Source organism: Helicoverpa zea, chromosome 5 (assembly GCF_022581195.2).
Source record: "Helicoverpa zea isolate HzStark_Cry1AcR chromosome 5, ilHelZeax1.1, whole genome shotgun sequence".
NCBI lineage: Eukaryota > Metazoa > Arthropoda > Insecta > Lepidoptera > Noctuidae > Helicoverpa > Helicoverpa zea.
In genome coordinates this window covers 7,900,831-7,926,877 of record NC_061456.1, presented here as the reverse complement: position 1 = coordinate 7,926,877, position 26,047 = coordinate 7,900,831, and the positions used below count along the sequence as shown (strand labels likewise).

Here is a 26,047-nt window from a genome sequence, read left to right as displayed (position 1 = left end):
TAAAAAAGAATTCCAGGATATATCGGAAGTAATATTATTCTTGCGAAAGGAAGAGGGTTTGTTTGTACCCACCTGCTATTTATCCGTACTTGAATTACTATCTTTAGGTCACGAGAACAGCTAGTAGAAAATAGTGGAATATTAAAGTACATATCAACATAATGTGAAAGCAGTGACAATTACTTCAACAAATAGGTCGAACAACAGGCGTGACAAATGCATCACAAAAACTCAGACGTGAAGAAAAGTGAGGAATCAGTGAAATCTTTTACCCTTTTCACATTATACTATTTTCGCCTCCCCTTGGGCAAAAGTTTAGGAGTTTTTGCTAACATTGGCTTCACAACGGGAAGATTTTCCGGCGTACGAGAATGTGACAATAATATTTTGTTTTATGGAGAAAATGTGTACACATAAGTAATGTGTTTCACACGTCAGCGATGATATTATCTTAGTGATTTGTGGCTGTCAGTTACGAGGCAATAAAGTATTGATACTTACAGCTGCTTGCGTAACTACCGACTAACTAAATATGTGTCAGTTCAAGTATATCAGCTATGCAATTTCTTTGATAATTTTTTACGAAAGAAGCGGAAAATTGGCATAAGAAGTTAATTTGATAACTGGTTCTGGCAAGGTACCTGTTCGTAAATTCTTTCTCATATTAAAGTTAGGGAATAACTCCCAGGTAACTAATGAGTTCAGGTATTCGAGTGGAGAGTGAATTATTGTCGCCAATAGATACCTGTCAAAGGCGTATATTAGTACATTGCGTAACCAACGACTGGTATTTTGAGCCCTGGTAGGTACCTGCGAAATCGTTCTGGTATCTTACAGAACTTCCCTAAGAAAACAAAAACATTTTCTCCATAATTGGGACCACAATATTTTTATGTATTATGCCTTTGAATAAAAGATTACTTTATAAAATCTAACAGCACTTTTGACGGACAGAATTTTTAATAGATTTTCCAAGTGAATCGCAACGGCAATGTGGCGCGTTTAGGTAGGTACGTATAGCAAACAATTGACAACTACCGTTTCAAACGATGACACGTGAAACCTCGTGACAGGTTTTTGTCGCTCGGCACGGGTAAAAATACAAGCGGAAAACCTAGATAAATAATTCTCTAGATTGAACGATTTTTAACGTTATATTAATACAAATCCAAGTTTAGGAATTTCCCTAGCTTTTCAATTGACAGTCGACCAAAGAGCACTGAATATTACATTGCTAACAGCTAGTCGATTGATTTTGTACCTAACACCGCACTACTGAAGCCAATTAGTGACGTTATTCGAAATTCCTTGAATTGGAAATTGATTAATTGATGCTTTAAAAGTTAAGATGCAAAATTGAAATTTGAATAAAATTACAAAAAGCCCTTTTGTTAATCCGATCTGACTGATCAGTAAATATTGCTTTGAATTATGTTTTATTTATTACCAATAAATAGTTCAGTATTTTTGCCGAAAACGATTCTCTGCTAAAACCTTAAAACCCATCAAATTATCAGATTTATGATTTTATTCCTGATAAGAATTTTAATTTACTCAAAATAGCTTTGATGATTTACGACAGACTCCTATCTTGATCCGATGAGAGTAGAATAGAAATGAAGGAAATAAAAGGACAAAAAATATCCTGTATAACTGAAAATGCTGGCAAGGAATAACAGTAAGATTTTTTTGATAAAGAAATAAAATCGACCATAATTGGGATGATATTTTGTTGGTCATTAAGCAGATTTTTTGCCAAACCATGTCATAATCCAACTTCTTATGGCACCGCACTTATAAACTTTTTTAAAAAACTTGTACTAAAATGTGACTATTAAAACAAATATAAAGTTTAAGAACGCGTTATAATATAACGTGAAAGAGTTAATCTACAGATACCAAAAAAACTGGTTGTCTGTTTTACATTAAATTATTTGTATAATTTCGGAAAATGTGTTTATCAAAAATATAGGTAGACTGAATCATAAAGCCATCGATCCATCATGCGTCAACTGTAGTCATAAACAAACAGACCACGAATAATGGCTCGTGGGCTTTGAACGTATTTTTAGTCGCCTATGAAAATGTTATGCACAACTGAGGACTATTCCAGAAACCACAACTTCACTAACTCCAATATACATTGCTGGGTTTACATCCCTCTCTGAAAAGAGGACTGGTTCGTAAAGAGCAATGTAGATCATTATAAAATTTCGAACACTCGTAATTTCAAACTGGAAGCAAATCCCATTTGGTATTGTTTACAAAACAGCTCCCCAGATCGCACTTGGCAATGAAACCAGTCCGTTATGCTACCATAACACCAGCTTATTCAAACAGTATTTAATTATTCAACGGTAATACCAATATCCTGTTTATTTCAACTTAACGTTTGTCAGGTCATGCCCTCGTGAAATACAAAAATATTTCTCTTTGTCAAAATATTTATGAAACCTTGATTACATAGAGTGATAAACGAACAATAGAAAACGTCGGCCACCGTATGTTTTGTTACGCTAGTATGTCAAAGATAGACATCGGTAAAAAAGGTTAGGAAAATTCTGCTTCATAATAAGGTTTCCATATTGAACTCGAATAAATATTTTGTGACCTAACACTAGGATCCTAATTTATTAGGTAGTATGAAGAAATTCTTATATCACGCACCAATGGTTTTTTTAAAGCTGTTAAAGTTTCACCCTGTCTTTTATGGAATTAAAACAATCGATTAATCCAGCTTTATCTTTTGAAGTGTTTTGAAGTAACTTTTATGAACATCGTTTAGTGATTACTAATTAGTTACACGCAATTAGACTGAGACACGTTAGCTCCGATGGAGTTCAAGTCAATGTCAAGGGTTTTTAAATAAGAAGAAAGGTGAAAATCATTTAGAATACAGGCAAACAGTAACCATTTTTAGTGCATCATCATACATCTATTTAATCAAATATCCCAATATTTACTTACTTATTTACTTCGCCTCTATACTCCCTTAAATACTACGCTATGTACTCTCTTATGTTCACCCCTTATCCTAACTTCTTATTTTTGTACTCCACTCCTTCTCCGCGTGAGAGGAGGCCTGTGCCCAGCAGTGGGACGATAAAAAAAGGCTGTAACTCCTTAATGAACATGAATTTATTGAATACCTTCTTTCGTGTTTTTTGAGGACTCGATCCGTCCTTGAAGTAGATACTTCTGACTAGGCATACGTTTAAATGTATATAATTTTTCATTTGTACATACCATACAAACTTAAATGTATTTAAGCTCGTTCACAGAGTTCTTAGATTAAATGCCGTTACAATTTAACTTGATTAAAATGCTGAACGACCCCTTAACATTATCCTCAGGCTCTTTTCACTTATTGGATGATCTTTACAAGTACTTTTGTTCAAAAGATTTAAATTAAAAGCACTTTTACATATATCAACATAACGCGAAGAAAATAATATGCCAAAACTTTACTACTTCGCTTTAGTACTTCGCTTTCTACAATAGTAGTTATGCATTAGTTGAGTGTTCAACGTCTGAAAGTTTTTTCTGCGTCTTTTTGTAAGTGAAACTTTATATAAAACATCGCATAAAATGTATAAAGTACAAGAAAAATATGTATTTGGTTCTATCACTATTGGAGTTAGCAAAATATAGAATAGGTACGTCATATTATAAGTGTGTTTTCAAGGGCAATATATATTCATTTTACCCTATTTCTTTTAATTATAAATTGCCTTAACTACTTTTAAAACATTATATAATAATATGTTTAATAGAATAACAGAAAGGTTCCTGAAATTCGTCATCAAAACAGACGAGTTACACCCAGCAGTCGACCCTTAAGATTCGTTACCTGTCGTGGCCCCAATTCAATAAAAGACCGATTTACGTACACACTGAGTACATACAGACTACCCCACAAACTTGACCGCGCAAACATTATTTCGACTGCAAGCAAGCAATACCTCCTATCTGACTCCGGGTGGATTTTAAAGGGGAGCAATAAAACTTAATAATATCCTTATTCCAAGGTATAATGAGATACTGAAAATCTAAGTTTTCTTTTTTTACGGATAGTATCGATTAATAAAGTTTTTTTCTTTTTATTTTGAGTCTAAGGGTAGTTAATAGTAGATACGAGTTTTTTGTAACAAAACTGTCAGATAGGAGGTATTGCTTGCTTGCAGTCGATTTGTCGGGGACACACCAACATACACAACTTCTTCAAGTTGTTTGGTACGACCTGGTATTTGTACTGATTTCGGTTATAATGCTTTAATAAAAAATAGACAGAAAGAAAAAAAAAATGGCATTTTAAATTCCTATTACCTTTTATTTAATAACTTATATGTATAATATTGTTTGTGGGTTGCGCGGTTTCAATATTACCATAGCTAAAAAACTAATAAGTATTTTCGAAACAAAAATATTGGAAACAAATATTGTAAATATATAATTTTATTAAAACCTCTATCAGACTTTGTAAATAACCTTTTCACTTTGCGACGTGAAACCTGAAAAATGTCTCTATAATATAATATTTTTAATAAAACATCTTAGACAGTGTCATATAGTACGTCCTTATATGTGATCGACAATGTCACTAGCAGTAAAGAAGCTCGTAAACTCCTCGGTACTGAAGTTGATTATATTCAGTGGCTCTCTGCAAAAGATAGTGAATCCATCTGCCTAATAACATTTTAAGAGCACCCGAGGGCATCTACTTGAAGTGTTGAAGACACACGTGGAACGTGACAATGAGCTGATGTGCCAGTAAAATGAAATGGAGCTCCGTAAAGTTGGGAATGCAAGTGTTAATTCACACACGGGAAGTTGCACTGTCGGAAGGTTATTTGCCAAACTTGTAAAATGATTGTTCCTACTACCTACCACGATTATTCTTTCTAACAAACAAATAATAAGGTATATTTATGATGGTTCTACTTTACAGAACTAAACCAAAGTCGTATTATACATATTTATTTCAAAGTCAACATTAGGAGACAGCAAGGGTTTCGCCTTTTTATTTGCGCGTTTTCGAAATGACGCATAAAGTTGGCGTCTGTAAAGTCTTTTATAAGGTAAGTTTACGCAAAACCCATTATGACAAGGTAAGTAATGACCCGGGAACACGAATAAAGAGGGTGACGGAGCAGAGAAATATTATGCACCCAAACACCATACAAAAGTGAAATAAATTTAAGGAAACGTGACAAGTAACCCTGTTTGAAAGCACGTGAATGACCCGAAGGGTAAGTACTTAAAGGGATAAAAAAATATTCTTACGAATATGACCTACACCTACAAGCGTAATTGTCAATGAAGGATTCAACAAAACATTTACTTATTTCATACACTACAGCCTTCAAATTTTGTAACTTCAAAATGTTTTAGCCATTTTCTGTATCAGTTACGCGTAATTTACAACTTCCACAGGCTCATAAGTTTACCATATGGTCATGGGGGCTTTGGCAAGCCTTTTGGCAACGCTCGCAGTATTGTCCCAAAAGTCATACATCCTCTGCAAACACAAAGTTAAATGTCAAGAAAGTCATGCCAGTAAGTTGTAACCGCAGGGAACAGACACTAAAATCAAATACGGGAACGGGTGTTACCAAACAAATGATAGTTGGTTAACTTTAAAATATAAAGCGTAAATTAAAATGCCTTTGTCTTTCACTGATTCAAAACTCGTGTAAATTAGCTTGATATCTATTGAAAAAAAATATATTGGAGTTTTTTTTTATATAAATCTCAATATAATAATGGTGACAGTGTAAATCGTAGCAGTGTATACTTGAAGTGAGCCCGTCCTCTAAGCAAGAGATATCGATAAACCGTTGATGCATGACCAATTAAGTTTCATTCAAGTTTATCGAGTAGAATCAACTTACTTGAGAACTCGTTATAAGTGTTATTCTTCTGATATTTCTTAGATATAGAAAACTTGAAATCTAAACTAGGTAGGTACAAGATAGGAGATGTTTTTACACGACTGAATTTGATTGTCTATTTACAAATTAAAAAAAAATGCATTTAGTTGTAATATTTAACCAAGAATAAAATTACTGCAAATCGCAATATCGATGATAATATTTTCGTACGCAAAAGAATGTTGGCTATCGGTTTATAGTTTTTCAATGACTGCGACAAGTCAATAAATCGTGCTTGTCTAGCTATTTAGAAGTTGTGTTCGTAAATTAAATTCTTTATAAATAGCTTTCTAAAGTTAACGCACCGTACATCTAATTCAAGAAAAACTCAAGAAAACGGCCCAGATAATAAAAAATACTTTTGTTTAATCAAACTTTTTAGGGTTCCGTACCTCGAAAGGAAAAAACGGAACCCTTATAGGATCACTTTGTTGTCCGTCTGTCTGTCTGTCTGTCTGTCTGTCTGTCTGTCTGTCTGTCTGTCAAGACCCTTTATCTTAAGAACGCGTGGACGTATCAAGCTGAAATTCACATGAAATACTCGGGTCTATTGTCCCTTTAGGCTGTGAAAATATCAAGCTTCTAAGCCAAGCCAATCAAAAGATACAACCGATTATGTCGATATTTTCAACAAATTCTCGACACTCGCAAAGGAATCAAAACCTACAGGGTACTTCCCGTAAACTCAGAATCTTGAAATTTGGCATGAAGCATTGTTATATAATGCAAATATAGGAAAAATTGCGAAAATCTCATTTTTTTTGTTATATAATATAAAAAAAATATTTTAATAAAATGAAACTTACTACCTTATTTCTCACGAACGAATAAAGGTACCAAATTGAAATTTATACCAAATACCTAGGTCTATTGTCCCTTTAAGCAATGAAAAAATCAAACTTCTAAGTTAACGCGATCAAAAGATACAGCAGTTTTACCGACACCTTAGACGAATTTCCGTCACACGCTAGGGAATCAAAACCTACAAGGTACTTCCCGTGAACTCAGAATCTTAAAATTCGGCACGAAGCAACGTTATATAGTACAGATAAAGGAAAAATTGCGAAAATGATAAATTTGAAGTTACATAAAATATTAAAATATTATTTTTGCTTACATGACATAAAATATTTTTTTAATAATTATAAACTTACTACCTACCCTTTTTCACATGAACGCGTAGAGATATTAACGTTTTGAATAAAAAGTGAAATTCATATCAAACACTTCTTAAATATAATGGCCTCTAAACTGTGAAAAATTTTAAATCATTCAATGGTCATTGGGCACCTTAGTATGAAAACCATACCCACGGCGGATACGAACGAAATATAGCACAGTATAATGATAAAGGCTCTGATTTACTATGGCATTAGTCGCATCAATGTGAACCATGGGAATCTAGAGAAAATCAGGTGTAAACATTAAATATTTTCCTCATTTCAATGGGGAATTTAAACGACCAAGTTTGACGGAATTGAGAAATCATTTCTTTGTAGTGAAAGAGTATACTCGCCGTTTATTTCCATTGTCATCAGGTCAGGATCTGATGATGGAAATCCTGAGAAATCGAGGGCAACTATCAGAAATTGTAGGCATGCATAGGATTAAAACTTGATTCTCAGATGTATGTCTGGTGATACTGTCAAACAGTGAAGGTTTAGAGCTTACCTGATGATGGAGACGTGAGAAAGTCGAGAGAACTCCTCAACAGTATGTTTTAGTTACGTCGTGTTTGGGCTTATATTATTCGTATTGACGAGAACTTTTCACAAAAGTTATAAAAATAAAAACTTTTTACAAAAAAAAACAACTTCTAAAACAACAAGAAAACTGTTTATATGCATCGGTCTATATCTCGGTGGTTAAATAAATATAGATGCATCCTCTAGACACCGACTTCTAGACCGATGCACCTAACATCTTTTTAATTTCTTTCTTGCTTTTGTTTTCTTGTTGCTTTTTTATATGTTTGAAGTTGGATTTGTTTGTAAAATGCTACAAAATAAAATAATGCCGACTTTATAAAACAAAGAAAGGGACAGAATTACACTTTTGTCAAGGCTCTAGAAACCAGGCGGAAAAAAACCTGAAACTGGGGCTCTTTAGGTGATTAATCCCTCAAAAATAAAAGATCCCATTCCTGCAATGGCTGCTTTAACCCAAGTTAGTAGTGAATTCTCATCACCTAAAATAAAATAAGCTCCAACACAAGGTTACGTTATAAATTGTAAAGGAGTTCCCATAACTATATCTGATCTTAGCTGTCGATCCCACAATGGCAGTCAAACCTATCTTTGTGGAAAGTCTTCGCCAATACGAATAAAATAAGCCCAAACACGTGGTAGTTGCAACATACCGTTCGGGAGTTCCCTTGACTCTCTGTAGTCTCCATAATCAAATCAGCTCCAAACCTTCAGTTTACCAGTACCCTCAAAAATACACTCACATGTCTGGTTATGACTCGATGCGTGCCTACAATATTCAAGAGTTGCCCTCGATTTCTCTGGGTTTCCAGATCCTCATCAGATCCTGGTCATCCGGATTGGCACCTTCCTTCTTTATGAAATGTCTTTACCAATAAAAACTAGCATTGCAACCTGTACAATCCTCTGAAACTGCTTGTCTTTTATATTTTTCAAACGATCCTGGACATTCGTCTCCATGGAATTTTAATAAAATATTTATATTCAAAGAAACGTCATACCATTCTCCACGATTTAAAACGACTTTGATTCATGTCCGCCACTTTTTACAAAGCGGGTCAGATATGCCCCATGACCTTTAAGACATAATTAGTTATTTTCAATCAGATTTCTGAATGATGACTATAAAATGTTGTATATAAATAACTTCAATAAAATAACTTTTACAAGGTACTGGCCTACTATTTTAGTTATATTATAAAATAAAAAATATTAACTATTTTGACTCTCACGAAATTACCATAACTATGATTGTTCTAAACTGAACGGTTGGCGCGAAACTCACTTTTTATCTATACAGCATTTGTACGGAACCCTCGGTGCGCGAGTCCGACTCGCACTTGGCCGGTTTATTTCTGTATAGTACAATTAATGTAATTGTGTTTTAGTATTGAAAGGTGATTGAAAAATAGGCAAACAGACTAAGAGTATTTTCTTTTAGAATTGCCACACAAACGAATTTTCTTACCTATAGTCCCTGAAATATAAACAATTTTACAACTTTTATGAACCGAGAAAACTGCCATCCTGATTATATCCCTCAATGATTTACTATAGAACTATTCAATAAATCAATGATTTATGTCAAAGTCCAACACGAAGCTATAAAAATATTAATAATTCTCGTTAAACTTCAACATTGTTATTTTATACCGTCGCTAAATTACACGGGAGAAATAAATCATTATAAAATCCTTGAGATGGTTTCAATTTCTTATACATACCTAGCTACTTAATACGTTCAAACCTAAATTATATAATATTAATAAGATTTAGATGGGTTTCAGGAGGTTATCAATCATAGCATTCATCGTTCGGAAGGGAACGACCCGAGAGTTGTCGTCGAACCTCACTTTGGTATATTTGCCAAAAGGGAACATCTGATTAGCTATCATATACATACGCATTATACAGATAGTTGTATTGTTAGCGACGTATAGAATTGGAGAATGGGGACAAGCTATCGTAACTAGGTTTGTACCTACTCACATTACATGTCTAGGCATAGAACTTTAATGACGCAGAAGTCTAACAGGCAATTTTGTAACGTGTTACTTTCACAAAAAGACAAAAAATTATAAACTGCCATAACGCAATCAAAGAAACAAGTACCTAAATGTTAATAGATTGTTTATTTAACTTGCTGATTATGTGAAACCAGTAAAACCTATTTGGAACACATATATAACTTACCTACCTACATTACATTACGTACCTACATTATTACAGATAAATAATATAACACATAATAACAGACAAGTAAATATTAACAGCACATCAATCGTTAAATATTATATAATCGTGGACTGTTACAAAAGGTTTGGAACCCTTAACGTGAAAGCTCAAATTATAGGGAAATCTCCGAACTGAGGGGTCATTTGAGGAAATTCCCATTTTTCATCAAGCTTAGTGTACCCACACACTGCAAACTTTCCACCACGTCACGTCGCATAAATCAGTATAGAAACAACAATCAGATATTTCGCCAGTATCAGACCGACTAAAAACTTTGATTGAATTCACGATTTTCTTAAAAAATAAGTTTTTCCAAATATTGGACAAACTGTTTGGTCAGCAGTGTGCGGGTACTTTTAGCAAGCTTTCCTATCATTTTAACGTAATGCAGGAAGATAAAGGTAATATAATAATGGCGTTAGAAAATTTATGACACCACGTGTCTCATAAAATTTATCAAGATGTAGTAGGTACGTACGTGAGATTGGATTAACGTTTATCATATTAAAGACCTGCATATACCTTTTGTAAGGAGTAACTTTGTCAATTTTAAAACAAAATACCATGTAGAACAAAATCTTTGGAAACGTCTTCAGGAAACGTCTCGTTCGTCCAACACTAACTGTTCATTTTAGTCACGCCTACCGTACGTTACTTGATTCACAAGAAGGCGCTAGACCTACCTAGGCCTTATGCCATCTCTGCTCATCTTTCATTAATGCGTGCAAAATACTTACATTGTCTTTCTCTTAACTTTGTTATGTATTCACAAGGTGAGTCAAAAATCTATGAGGAAACAAAAACATTGACTCATAAAATACATGCTATTGAAATGTTTACAGGTTTGCATTGGGACTCATAAATTTCCATCTTCTAAACGTGCATAAAGCAAATGTGTACAATACATCACAATATTTTACTACGCAAAGCTGAAAAATGAAAAGCCAACTCAAGGAAATGCCGGTTCATTTTTCTGAAGTATGCGGAAAATGGGGATAATATTATTATCACCTGTCGATGGGATGAATCTACTTAGATAAATACTTGAGTGTTAGAGACATTTTCTTATTACCTAGGTACATATTAAATTGTACGTAAGCCGTAATTGTAATTTACGTAATTACTGTTAATAAACTAATGAAACATTATTTGAAACATTATTTATATACTAGCTTCTGCCCGCGACTTCGTACGCGGATCCTGTCCCTTATGCCAGCGACTACGGGGTCAGCAAAATCAAAGATCTGAATAGTCTGATATTGAATTTTAAGGGCCCGTTGACTTGGAAACAACGGAATACGCATAACCATTAGAAACGTTCCATATATTTAATTTTTGTACTTTATAGGCAAAAGCACAGCAGACTAAACAAAACGCTGAGAACTGAACCGCAATAGACGTGACCATAGGGATAAAAGTGGTGATTCTAATTAGTCCGCATTTAATTTGTGAGTGGCAAAAATATTAGGTACACGTATTATTACGTAAAAAAACATTAAATAGATGACAAAGTCGTGGTGACTTAGTGAAGGTCGTGGTGGTTTAGTGGGTAGAGAACCAATCTCTCAAGTATGAGCGTGCGGCTTTGATTCCAGGTCTGGCAAGTGCCTGCCAATGCAACTTTTCTAAGTTCGTATGTACTTTCTACGTATATTTTGGATACCAATGACCGTTATTTGGAGGGGATGTTAAACTGTAGGTTCCGGCTGTCATTGAACATTCTTGGCAGTCGTTATGGGTAGTCAGAAGCCAGTAAGTCTTACCAAGGGGTGTTGGGTTGAGCGGGTAACCGGGTTGTGGAGGTCAGATAGGCAGTCGCTCCTTGTAAAACACTGGTACTCAGTTGCATCGTGACTGGAAGTCGACCCTAACATAATTGGGACAAAGGCTCTGGAGATAATAACGACAATAATAATGAGATACAGGCACCGCAGGACATCTGAGGCTGATGACGGGGAGTAGCGACCCCGCGGGGCTATATATACTGAGTTCTCCAGGGAGAGTATACTGTCCCCCATCTCCGGCCGGTCGGAGTGAACCATGACGGGGGTAGGTCTCACGCCTCTGGCTTGGCTTGGCCGTCCAGAGTGGAGTCGCTAGAGCAGGATTAGTAGCCCTGCTCGGAGGGTAGGTGTCTCATGGTAAGCACAGAGAGCGCGTAATCAGCGTTTAAAGTCCACCGAGGTATCCTCACCCTACAGCCGCTCATGTACCTGTTGCCCTCTTGTTGCTATTCAGTGACTGGTTCCCGGGGGCCCAGTAAGTGAGGTGGCAAGTCTCCACCTGCCATTTTTACATGTACCTAATACATTGTCATCCACTAACATCCCATCACAATAGCCCAAGTAGTTTTCCTCCATAGTTAGCAATAGTTTAGCACAGAACCGGGGATTGTCTTTTTTTAACGACGTCCACCGGGGATTGTCCTTGGGTTAATTTTTATAGTGTATAAAGGGATAATCGTCGGTTTTGTGTCACCATTTCATTAAAGTTGTCTCAAAAGGGCTTCAGCGTGTTGGCTTCGGGGCCCCACGTTTGCCTCCCAAAAATTCGGAACTCTGTAGTCCCGAGGTCTGGAAGAGACATACAAAATAATAATGAGATATAACGCAACAAAGTCGGAGAGTGGGGGCTCGTGACGCCACGTCTAGGTATGTAAAATTTGTACTAAGCAGTGACTTAACACAAAATTCAAGCGCGTTGTATCTTCGTTATTATTTGTTTGTGAGAGAGAGAAAAGAAAAATACGTGTGCATTATTTTAGGGTTATCTAAAAGACGGACTAATTACTTTTTTTTGATTCGCCATACCTATTTCATAACATTCATTTCTATACATTTCAAGTGTAGTATTGCTCTTGAGGTCTTCAGGTGTTCCAGATCTTCGATGTTTATACGTCAATAGAGAGTGCTTATCAGATTGAACCACTTTTGCTAAAACGTCATATCTTCATATGCTATAGTCTAGCTGGGCCCCTGGAGTTCCACATCAGGTGTTCCAGATCTTCAAATTTATTATCTCAGCTGAAAATGCTCATCACATGAAACAATTTTTGCCATGGCACCATTTTTGTATCTCTTATAGTTTTGTTGGTCTGTTGGAGTTCTGCATCAGGTCTTCAAGTTTCGAAGATAAATTATAGCCTATATGTTGACCAGGCTTAATACTGATACAACAAAGAAAAAATCATTGAAATCCGTTCAGTAGTTCGGAAGATTAGCGTGTACAAACAAACAGACATACAGACATACAGACATACAGACATACAGACATACAGACATACAGACATGCAGACATACAGACAGAATTTTTTTTTTGGATTTGTGCTCCATTACTGTTTCTAAACCCCACCCAATTATTATTTTTTTAATATATTCAATGTACAGACACAGTTTTTTTACAGATTTATTATATGTATAGATGTTGCCGGCAATTTGTATCATACAGGTATTTTATACAATGTCTTTCAATGTAGGTAATATTTTGAATATTATTGTTCTATACAAACTTTACGTTTTACCATTTTTATTTTTTACAGTCTAAATCTTACTAACAAAACATGCTATTAAACCAAACTATATCTCCGCAGTTACAAGTAAAACAGTTGCTTAACGTAGCGTAATCCTTAACCTAATCCCCGCAAAACGGAATCAGAAAACAAATACCTATCACGATCCTCCACACGAAGATTAAAACATTAGCATATAAATGCAATATTTGAAAGAAACCTCGCATAATACAATTTATATATAAAAAAAATAAGGTCACAGGCTTCGTCATTTCGCTTATTAGGTACATCCGTCACCTACAGATACGCTCATGTACGTCGCTGCATAAAGGCTTAACATATGATTCAGTGTATGAGTAGAATGTAGATCTTCGCGCCATAACAATAGTTGCAAAAGCTGATAGCTTAACGGATTTGAGCACGTGTTGTATGTAGAATAGTAAATATTGTAGTAAACATGGCTATTAAAGTTGGGATTAGAGGCACGCTGTTTAATTTTAACTACACTAGTGTTTAATGCTGAGATATCATCTCACATCTGTCTTATTTCTTTTTCTCGCTATTTTTGAAATAATGTTAAGCAACTCTGTCATACAAGAATCGTTCGATCGACGTATAAAAGTACACTTGTACTGCAGACTTAACTGTCGGCCAAGACCTGACCCGATGTTTTTTTTTTTAGAGGAGCATTTTGATCCCAGGCTAAGTTTTCAGTGGGTCTCATAATCAGCTAATTCTAAAATACCTGACCTTAATGTGAACAATACCATTCATCTTCATACTGATTTATGAGCCCAAACAAACTATCGGCTGACTAAAAGTTTGCAGTGTGCGTCTAAATTGGACGGTAGTGAAAAAGTCGGGTATAACAATATCTCATCATCCTCCGAGCCTTTTTCCCAATCATGTTGGGGTCGGCTTCCAGTCTAACCGGATTCAGCTGAGTACCAGTGCTTTACAAGAAGCGACTGCCTATCTGACCTCCTCAACCCAGTTACCCGGGCAACCCGATACCCCTTGGTTAGACTGGTGTCAGACTTACTGGCTTCTGACTACCCGTAACGACTGTATAACAGGTATAACAATATCTCTGAGATATAAAATACGAATGGTGGCACCACGACAAAGCTGGTGTGTTAATAATTTAGTTTGAATGTATCCACGTGTCCAAATGTTAGTGATAGTTAAAACTTTGTTATAAGCCACTCTACGCGCGACCGAGGTGTGTGGTCATAATAATATATTGTATTTAAAATCATGATAAAATAGTTTATATCTAATGAAAAAACTCGGAATTATAAAGCACTACTGGTTTCTCGCAATTAAAAGCACGTCCCGGGAAAAATCATTCCATAGGTACCCGAAGATAGCTTATCAGTAAAATAACTTTTAGATTGGTACAGTAGTTTCGGAAACTACTAACTGCAAAACCAACAAACGATAAAATGTGTCCCCTTCAGAACAAATGTTTGTAATTTTATTAATGATCAATTTTGATAACTTTATACACAAATGCAGACAATAATTCTAAACTAAGCATTAACGAAAATCGATAATTATTTTGTTTCACTCTAAACGTTGATTTTATCAAATCGCTTATTCAAAGCAAAGCTCATAAAATCACATTGTAATTTGTAATGTTAGTATAACGTTCTCTAAAACGTGAAACCCATTAGTTTCAATACTGAAAAACGCGCATTAATAATTTGACTACGCAGTTAAACAATACACAAACACAGTCTGTTTCATAATTAAATATGTAACTGAAGTTCGAAAATAGAACGTTGGAAGCAAATATTTGAAAACGCAATCTGATTGTTTAGTTTTACAAATACAGAACGCAGATAATTTCTTATTTAAATTCCGAACGCGACACTGAGACTGCCAGTCCCCCTCCCATGAAACCACCACATTGCCCACTGTAATTGTTTTATGGCATGTGGCAATCAAGAGGTTCGTATCTATGTATATGACACTCTATAGTGAAGCCCGTATTACTGCGTAGGGGATTTCAAATTATAGGTTTGGAGCGGCTTATCATGGCTTTGTTCGTTGATTCTAGGAAGTGGATAGATTAAAGTTTTTAATTTTTCACGTATGTACTCCAATATAACGATTGAAATTAAATATACATATTATAGAAACTTTTATTCAAGCCAATCGTTCAATAGATTATTTTTATTTAGGCCTATAGATTTTTACTTCTTTTTAAATCTCTTTTATATGAAAATCTTTATGCAAACCTTTTCCCCACAATTTATCACAGATCTTGGAACCTTTTCAAAAATCGTCTGAATGAAAGTAAGAATCGGTGTCAAAACCGATTTAATATTCGAAATCCAATTTCCTTTATTATTGTTATCTTTAAATATGAGTTCACTTTGTTATTGAAAACCTAAAATATTTTTTGATCTAAGACAAATTGCTGTAACTACATTCACTTTTAATACCTACAAAGAAAGAGAACATTTCAAATTATTTTCTACCACCAAAAAAAAGTATTTCTTATGCAAATTAATTATTTATCACTGGTTAGAATCAATTGGTTCAGAGTTAATGTATTGTACAGAAAATCTATTTAAGAAATGGAGATTTCGATGTTCAGCCTTATCTCAACATGAACAGCAGAAAATACTTAGTTAACATTTTGAGTACTGTTACACTCAAAAAGAGCTGATTTTCAGCCTAATTTGAATAAATGACTTTTGATTCAGCACTGTACTCATATTTTATTCATAAGTCAACGGAAAAATACCTTCAAAATTTCAGTTAACAATATAATTTATTACAAAATCTTATCTTTACTGTGTCTGGCTAAAGTGTGTATTTAATTTGTCTTATTACCACAAACATTTAAATAACATCGTAAACTGTTTTATTAAACAAATATTGTTTTGACTGTGGTGTTACAAAGAAACCAGTCAATTATTCCAATTAATATAAAATAACTTTTCTAAATCATTAGAATCTATCGAAGCGGGAAAGGTGACGGTTGACAAGAGACGTTATTACTCTTCATTTATGGTTCAAACGGACCATCCAAGTTACTCGATGAAGCGGCAACTGACAACGACGTTAATTAATTACATAGATAAACATAGTTTATCGAGTTAAACACGGTTTAAATTGCGTGTCACGTGTAATTTAACGGAAGTTTTACTCTTGAGAATTGGTTTAAGTAGATGAAATTTGTAAGGTTCGCCTCTCGGGGGACACTTTATAATTGCATTAAACATTTTATACGTCGTTAATTTGAATGATGAGTCCAAAGAGACTTGATATTGGCGGTACAGAAATGTTCAAGCAACACGTGTAACTGCCCTCTTTATCAAGCGATTAAGTAATTGTTTTTGTATTTTTTTACGATAAATCAATATAAAATAAAATAATCCTTGCTTTTAAATTGAATTGAAGAGGAATAACCACTACAAGTATATTTGCTTAAATAAAAAAAAATTGTACCTACGTCAGACATGTGAAAAGCAACTTTGTTTCTATGATATCAAATAACTACTATGTACATACAATTCTGAGCACTTCGAACGTTTTAGTGATTCTTAGATTTAGTAATAATCCGTCAGTATTTACATTATTACCACTTACAATATTTGCATGTGTCGCGTATCTGACTTCGCGTCAAGAATTTCATGTTTACGTTTAACCTACGCACTAAGATCAAAAGGAAAACACGGTTTTACCTATCCCAGTATCATTTTATTGCTTTGATATTATCCTACGTCATCTATGCAATAAGAAAATTGTATTTCCCTTTTTGAAGTCTAAAGCAACACATGTGACACAAAAGTCTTCGTGAATCTGTCTTACGGATAATATTGATACAAGCTTGGTATTTTATTATTAAGTTTTGTTTTTTTTTATGTAAAGCCAACCCCAGGTTAAGTAATAGCGTCCACTAAAAGAATTGACTTGGTTCGCAAGTTCCTGAATGTGATATGACAGCCTTTAGCTGACTTTTACCCATAGATACCCCCTTCAAAAGTCTAGACACGATCTATCTAAGAACTAGCTAGATCGATCGGTATCTACAGCTGATATTTAGTAACGAGCTTCTTATCTCTTTCTCAGAGTTCTCGAGGAGGGCTATCAATCCTTCCGAATGTTATTATTCTAATGCGGAAAAAATAAATTCTATGCATTTTTACAAAGTACCACATAAAATACTCGAAACGTATTAGGTTCTGCCAACTCCAAATGTGAAAGATACAGAATGCAATTCTAAGTACATTTAGCGTACCTAAATGTTTTTAGCGAGTAATAGTGCAAGCGGGCCTAAAATGTCGTCGACATTCTTAGTTAGCGAAGTGTTGACCGAGCGCTTACTTGCCCACGCTATAGGAAGTGCAGTCAGCTTTCTTGGCATCGCCTTCCGACCTCCTTGACTTTTAAGTAGGGTTAAGTTGATACTATTATTGTACAGGCACGTAGCTGACGTCATGCGTTCCAAAACCAAATGCTATAATAGAACCATAGAGTACACAGTTCATTTATTAATAGACGATTCAAATAAAATTCGTTATTGGAATTATTTATGTAATAATAAGGTGTCTAGAGGGCAGGTCTAGAACTTCGTGGGTTGAAACGAAATTACTTTGTGTATTTTCGTTTTATTTTATTCCAGTTAATTGATAGCATAACTTGAAATAACTTTGTGTGACTTTTGTTTAAGTACATTACAAGTATAAATAATAATTCAGACAAAAGTAGGCAAAATATACAAATATATCTTTAACATAATTTTGTTGAAGAAAGTTATATGATCAAATAATGTTATTACATTACGTTCTATAAAGGTATTTTAAAATTGCCTTGCTTGTATTGCGAAGGATAATAGGTTCAATATTTTTAACTGAGAATTTTAAATTACGAGTCAGTTGAATTAACGTTTATTGGCACAACATCAGGGTGACTTCTTCACACAGGGTTTTTAGCAATTTCACAGTAAACAATACAGATTAAGATAGTAGGCTTAATTAATAGCCCCGTGCCAAATAAACAGGTTAAGCAACCCTGGCTGTTCTTGAAAGCACTTTCATATCAAAAGCCACGTTGGATGGATTGGAGAGAATAAAGGGAACCTTAAAATAATATCTTTATCTCGACTATCCTGATATAAAAACGTATTAATTTAATACAATTTACCTTCTACAGGACTGCGGTGCAACTGGCCAGCTACGCCGCGAGCGCAGCACCAGCGCGACCCGCGGCATCGAACCGTGCACGTTGCTCATCTGTGGCGCTGACGTGCGCTTGCGACTCCAACCGCGACGACTGTTGTTCGCGCCCCAGAGGTGCGATGTGCCGTGTTCTGGGTGAAATTGGTAGAATTAGAAATTTGATTGTGATTGTGAATAAATACTGGTTAATTTTCAGTTATAAATTAGTTTGTTCTACGATGAGAATGAATAAGACTCCACACTTATTGTAACTACATTCTGACATTTATCTTTATTTCTAAGAAAAAATGTCATGCCATGAATATCTGTCAATTTAATCGAATGCTTCGACCAATTGACTTGTAGTGCATATTTCCAAGAAACCGCTCAAGCTTTTTGTAATAATAACCTACAATACATTCTTCCAAAGAAGGCAACAGGCACATAATGATAATGATGAATGTCGACTATTTATAGCAAATGTGAAAGTGACTGTATAAAAAATAATTACGCTTACATTTGTGACCAAAATAAATAAAACTCGGCCTTCACGGGTATAAAAAATCTATTACTCGCCGAATTTAATGGCCAAATTAGGCGACCCTTGATTAATGCGTACCCTACTTGACGAGCTTATGACGGCAACGCTGCGAGTTGTCCTACTAAACCTTATTGTGAAACCACTTCAGAATCTACTCAATGACAGACTGAACCTAATATGTACTGATATTTATTTCCTATTCCTTATTAAGTTAAAGATAAGTTAGATGAAGACCTCCATTTTTCTAGTGTAAAAGATATTGACAAAAACAAAATATCTTCTTTTTTTGTCAAGTACAGTGAAATAAATGAATTTGAAAATATTTTAATAAGGTGCTGGCAGGCTACATGTAATAATGGCGTCCACGGCCGATTTCGGCCACGGCGGCTGTTCTCATTTAAGGAGATCAGCCAGCTGCGCAGGACATATTATAGTGCACGAGCATTTGCGCAGACACAGGTGCACTCCCTATTCCTTCACTCTCATAACCCGATGGGATGGCAATCCGACACGACCGGAAAGAGATTCCTACATGCTACATGTAACATAAACATATAGGGCTAAATATTAAGAAACGCCTTTTTATTTTTTATTGGAAATTAATAATTATCATCAATTTAACATTATTTCAAAAATAAAAACATTTTAAAACTCAAAAACCGAATGATTCCAGATTTATCTGTTCCAGCTTTTTTGTACCGCTGAATAATTCCTTTTTGATCGTGTCATAAAATAAAAAGAGTGACGTGAAAGGCACCTTTTCCAACACAATCAAGTCGTGGCCTGTTTACGGTGTATTGATCTGCAAGCCAAGCTTTTCATCGCTTTTTTTCATGCAAATTAAGGAACTCTACACATTTGAAACACTGGCATAACCAGGCTACGTTGTTTAGAAAAACGGGGCTTTCATATTTGCACGCAATTTTTCTGTTCAACCGCCATACTGGTAATTACATGTACATACATAAACTCACGTGTTTTACCTAGGTTAAGTATGAGTAGAAAATATAGAACGCCACGTGTTACATTTCTTACTTACAAGCACCTACGAGTACCTACATATTTTACACCGCTCACAAACAAGTATGTATGTACAATTGTACATTACCTTCGTACACCCGGTTATGCAAGCGTGCCAATAATTACAGTTATTTTCATGTTACGAAACAAAACACGATCGTTTGTCACATAAACCCATTCGTCATAATACAACCGTTACTTTAGGGGCACAACTTTCTGGACGCAAGTACTTTGCAACATGTGTTACCCCCAAATCCCCTGAGGGTGATGTTCCACATTTTATTTCAATAATACCGGCCTAATGAAAAATACTCCCCATTCATTGACATGCTCAACTCGCTAGGAATTCATTTCCCGTTGCCCTAGCAACAATCAATTAATGCTATTTCTCATATTTCTCTACTGAACCCAGAGCGCAAGTTGTAGCCTCAAATGACAAAAGACAATTATTAAGAACACAGGGAACACCGAAAATGTGACTCGGAGACGAAATGAGATAAACTTACTTTACGCGAGACAATAGGTTGAAGTCCCAATCTTATTTAAATGCCGCTGTGAGGAAGTAAAGGACACAGCAACTCACAACAGAAAACTGTACATTAAATGTTCATTCAAAACTACAAAATTCACTAACACTGTCACTTCAATATCACTAGGTGCACGAATTGTATTTTACACAGAAACAAAAAATGGACACCGTATTCAAACTGTCACGATAACTAAGCTAGCGTGAATCAACTGTTGAAATCATTCACAGTTTTCCAATAGACTCTATACTTGTGTGTTACTCGCGAACAAAGATTTACGACAGTACTAATTCAGTCACAAAACGCACTAAAATATGAAGAAATTAGCATGTACGTGTGACTAGGAAGTTTCACAATAGAAATCGTAATAAATGTCTTGAGTTATTTGTGGCACCTTCCATCGCGTTTTAAAAAATACTAAAAAGCAAGACAGCATTTTAATAGCTGTATTACACATGCATTAAGACTATCTGCTATAAATCATTCAGATAATATCTTTATTAGTCCTCACGTTGATAATAACGCACTCTTTAATCAACATAATAGGTAGTATTAATAAATAATTTCTAAATGACTAAAACTTCAATTGTTATCATCTTGACCTCGACCCCACATTTTTTGTGTCAACAAAAAGTGTATTTTTCCTCCGTAAATCTCTTGTCAAATGGTTCTCATCCTTCTTTATCATATCACAAATCAACCTATATTTATTCTCAAGAGTTTAGCCGCATAGCCATAAACATTGATCTTAAAAACTTTTATATCATTGTGGTTCACAGTTTCTGCATAACAAGTACCAAGTCAGGAACTTTATCTGATTTCCATGCAACCCGTCTCTAAAGTAAACATTACTTTAACAATATTTTAGTATGTTTATCAGCACCGTGTCATGATAATATCGTCAAATAAAAATGTAATGAAGTGTTCATTTCGACAACGCGTCGAAACTCGAATGACATCATTCATCTTCATGACGAACGATACCACTAATATGATTAAAGTTTACAGACACTCCATGAAATAGTACTTAATTACTTACTAGCTTAATCCATTAATGAGTCATAGCCCGCCTGAAGGGTCGCAATCGAGCGAATTGTCTTGAAACAGCTATTTAAAGAAATAGGTCTACTTTGCCTCCATGTAATTTGTAGAGGTAATTTCAAAAAAACCATGTGCTTGCGGTTTTCCTTAAACTATTGTTATTTGCTATTGTGTAGTTGGCATTTACTATGAAAATATTGGATGTAGCAGAATCGGGATCCATCGATTTAGATGAATGTTTTTTTCCTCTAATCGAATCCGAAAAAAAATCACATCAGTAATTAATTATTCATAAAATGAGCTATTATCAACGAAACTATGTTACACACATTCAAAGAAGTTTCTTAAATTTAAGACCATTAAAATTTAGGAACTGCCTATACACAAACATACAGCAAAAAAGGCGGGACATCACTGTGAAGCATAAACATAAAATCTGTCACACTTTAAAACTAACATAGTATCGCACGAAAAACTTACGAAAATTCAAGCTAGGGTGGGGTCCCTGTTCGGAGCAAGCGCGTCTTCCGCGCGCGCTCAGTAGCACTTCCCTGCGCGGGCGCTCGGGCATCTCGTCGCGATCCACGCTCGACCCTGCTTCCAACGCGCACGCGCCGCCGCCCTCCTCCCTACCTTCTTCCACTACACACGCTGACATCACTATTTTTGTTCACTCTCTACGTTCACTACACCTTACTATTCACCACTAGATAATCTGCACTGTTACAAGTAAGATATGTCACTGAACACTTTGCCTTTCAAATCACTTGTTTTTGGTCACGTTCACTAAACTACACTGCCACAATTTAATATCTTATACACTAGAATCACTGAAGTATTTATATTTTCCTCATTATAATATTATATCCAGTAATTGCGACATAGATGGAAATCTGAAACAAAAAAAAATGAATTAAACATTTTATAATTGTTGATGAAACATTCGTTTTAATAGCGGCTCACATATTTCTTTAACTTGACATCTAAGAATAGTTTGTACAAAAAAAGTTATTAATCATTATGCATAAACGTGTTTGCAATTAATCATAACTGGTATCGCAAATAAACACGCCTATGCCAGAATACGAAAGGGGAAAACAAATAGTAGTCTATAATTAAAGCTTTTCTTAAGCCCTTTCTCTAATATGCTCTTTCTGTGTTTAATTTTGTCCTATAAACAAGCCACAAAACTCTAGAGCCTTAAGATAATCTTTAAATGTTCACAGCAATAGCTATATTTCTATTACAATGAAACCAACTGTTCAATCTGCTAAAACAGTCTAAAATCTATTTAACATCAATATCCCAGCAATCCATGTAAACAAATCATACACAGCCCATCCTAAATGTTCTATTCAATACATAATAATATAGGTATCTAAGTCTGAGGGAAATTGCGTAGGTTTTTTTAGAAAAGATCCATCAAACATCTGATTGCAAAAATAAGACTTGATTGCCTGACCCTACATCTGAATATCCGATAACTGTAGCTACATAGAATATTAAGCTGGGATGTCTATTCAAATGTTTGGTCCGTATTTTAGACCGTTTTTGTACGGACGTAAATTAATCCTTTGTGTGAGAGTTTTATCTCAAAGAGTATTGTATGCAAATATGTATTTGTAGGTAAGTAATACTGGGTTATTGGTCTTTCAGGTGCGTATAATCTTAAATATTAACCTAAAACTTGATATGAGTAAAGTTACTTTTCCAGATTAGTAGGGTAAGACTCGCATTAGTCTAACCTTATTCTGTGTAACATTATCAAAGAATTTGTAAATTAATTGTTCGTCGCTTGAAAACCTCAACAGAGTCATAACACGAATTCTCCAAACTTTCTCCTCAACCCTTCCACGAATATTTCCCGCTGTCATTAACTTCATTTTTGAACCCCAAACAACTTCTAATTCTCGAACAAAGTTAATAGAAAAGTTGCTTACGGTCAAACAATGTCTCGCAGGTAATTGAAGTATTTCGTTGCTAGAACAAATTTTGTGTCCCAAATGCTTTTATTTTCGCAAAGACGATCATCGATTGAATTAACCTCGGACACAAACTTCATTACTTTAATAGAGTTTACACCTAGGGCAGGCATCGTCAATTTATAACATAAAGGCCTATCTGTCTACCTGTCCATTGAACGGACATTTCAAGTGCCTGTATTTCGTGGAACAATCAAGGTTTATAAAGGTGAAGGTAATATTGGCTGCATTTAATATTTTCAGTTTACAAGTGAGTGAGACTTCAAACGTCAGACTCATGTTATAGCGATAACATATTTTTTTGTTGTGTTTAAATATTGACGTTTTTCTTTTAATCGAAATGTCGTTTGGTATTCACCCATTTCAAGGGTGATATCAGGTGAAGGAAATGAAAATAAAATTGAAGGACGTTTAAAATAAATCATAGCTTAGGTACCATTCGTTTTGGTTCTTGTGAACGATCCTTGTAATAAATATCTATTCATGTTTACGTTTTCTAAGGGGTTTAACACAACTTTCAATACAAGGTAGCTTGAGTCTTTCCCGTGGTCTAGACTATCCGTGAACAAAATTGAGCTGATTTGCCTTCAAAACGCTACAAATAGAGAAACGAGAATAATATATACATTTTTTGTAAGAATAAACAACGCAAACCTCCTATCACCATTTAATTGATTTTGACCCTTTTTCTTCATACACAAGTGACATGAATTATGTTAATTGATAACGTAACATAATACAGCGTATGTGCCATTCAGAAAGCTATGTTCAAATATCTAGTAACATTATACAGTCAAGTAGTTTTGAATAATGAGAATTATTTGAAATCAGACTGAGATACTATTTATTAAATATATTGTTTAATACCATTCAAAATGTAACACATTTTCAAAGCTCATTGAAGAGAAGCACGTAGTTATAGCACGGTCAACTAATAATTATCAAGCTACATAAAGTAGTGCATTAAGTTCGACGATTGGTAACCATTTATGAGATAACAAGTTCTTCATATTTTTAAGGCACTTTTAAATTAAGGTATATGTTTTACATTTTAAAACAACACCACTTCATCTTTCAGAAACGATAACTTATAGGACTAAAATATTCCAGACACAATACCTACTGTGCAGTCCAACTGCATTTACAAAGATTTAGGTATATCGCTTAACTTTTGACTAAAAGTTGTACAAACTTCATATTTTCATACCTTGAAGTTTCAAAAGTGTCAGACTGCTAGTGGATAAAAATAAAACGGCACCCCTTACTGGGTGCTTTATTTTTAAACATCTTCATTGAAGATTGTGATAAAATAGGTCTTGGTACTAAAAGTATTTTTGTTCATTTTCGATGGTTTTCTGTAAGACACACTCAACCTTAATCAATCAATTAACCATCTTCCAATGCTATTGGAAAATGATAAGGAATAAAAACTAGAACATTCGAAATCAGCATAAATAATGAAATAAAAATGCTATTTTTATCTTTAAACGTAAGTTCATGTAAATTGTTCATACCTACGTATTATTAGAAATGAACTTTTATTGTAGTTACAATCTTTCCAAACATTTTGTGTCTAGCTAGGAGAACATAGCCTCTATCACACATACCTAGGTACCAACGCAATAGGTACCACTGTGGTAGTTTATTTGAAAATTGTGGGGCCTAGAGTGGCTCGTCGTTTGAGCGGTACGTTACTGAATATACAGACTTGTTTTCAGGCCTTTTTGTGCAACTTTCACGGCATGCAGTACAACGCTATGTCAGGGGCAAAGGAAAGCGTTTGTCGGCTCAAATAATGTATTGAAATATATGTATGTACGCCGTCTGCGAGAGAGCCCTTGATCGATCTTACGGTGACACGCATGATGACGTGTCCCCATTTCAACAGACGATTCAATTCATACAATAACCGAACGCGGTGTAAAAATAGCGTCACATTTGCGGAAACATTCAAAAGGTTCTCTTTCCTGACAACTTACCTCTCCACTTCCCACATTCAACTACTCCCAATTCAATTACTTTGTGATATGAACATAAATGGTATTATATTTCAAAAGTGCTTTAAAGGTGTACCTGTAACCGATATTATTTATTTTCCCTGATATAAGTGGATTAGTTTAATTCTTGTCACATACACTAATACTATGTACACTACACACTATTCATTGAATTAATTTAAAAGGCAAACACTCTAGTTGTTGTTTCAAAATGTGTCGACCTACTTTTTTCCCATTCATTATCCTTGTTATCCAGAAAGTTTGACACGAATATACTAAAATATAATGAAGATCAAGTATAATAAAAACGATACTTTACAACTACGATGACACTCTCACCTTCCTCTCGAAATCCGAATATCGTACCAAATATCTGTGTTATAGTT

General features: G+C 34.8%; 1 protein-coding gene across 1 annotated transcript in view; it reads right to left on the bottom strand.

The window, feature by feature from the left end:
• Positions 1–26,047, bottom strand: part of LOC124630204 (cAMP-specific 3',5'-cyclic phosphodiesterase) — a 444,356-nt gene that overhangs the window by 373,751 nt on the left and 44,558 nt on the right. Inside the window, exons 2-3 of the mRNA XM_047163954.1 lie at positions 22,163–22,575; positions 18,540–18,705 (exon numbers count right to left, since the gene is read on the bottom strand). Coding sequence (XP_047019910.1) covers positions 18,540–18,705; positions 22,163–22,340 — 344 coding nt within the window. The 5' untranslated portion in view covers positions 22,341–22,575. The remainder of the gene's footprint in view (positions 1–18,539; positions 18,706–22,162; positions 22,576–26,047) is intronic.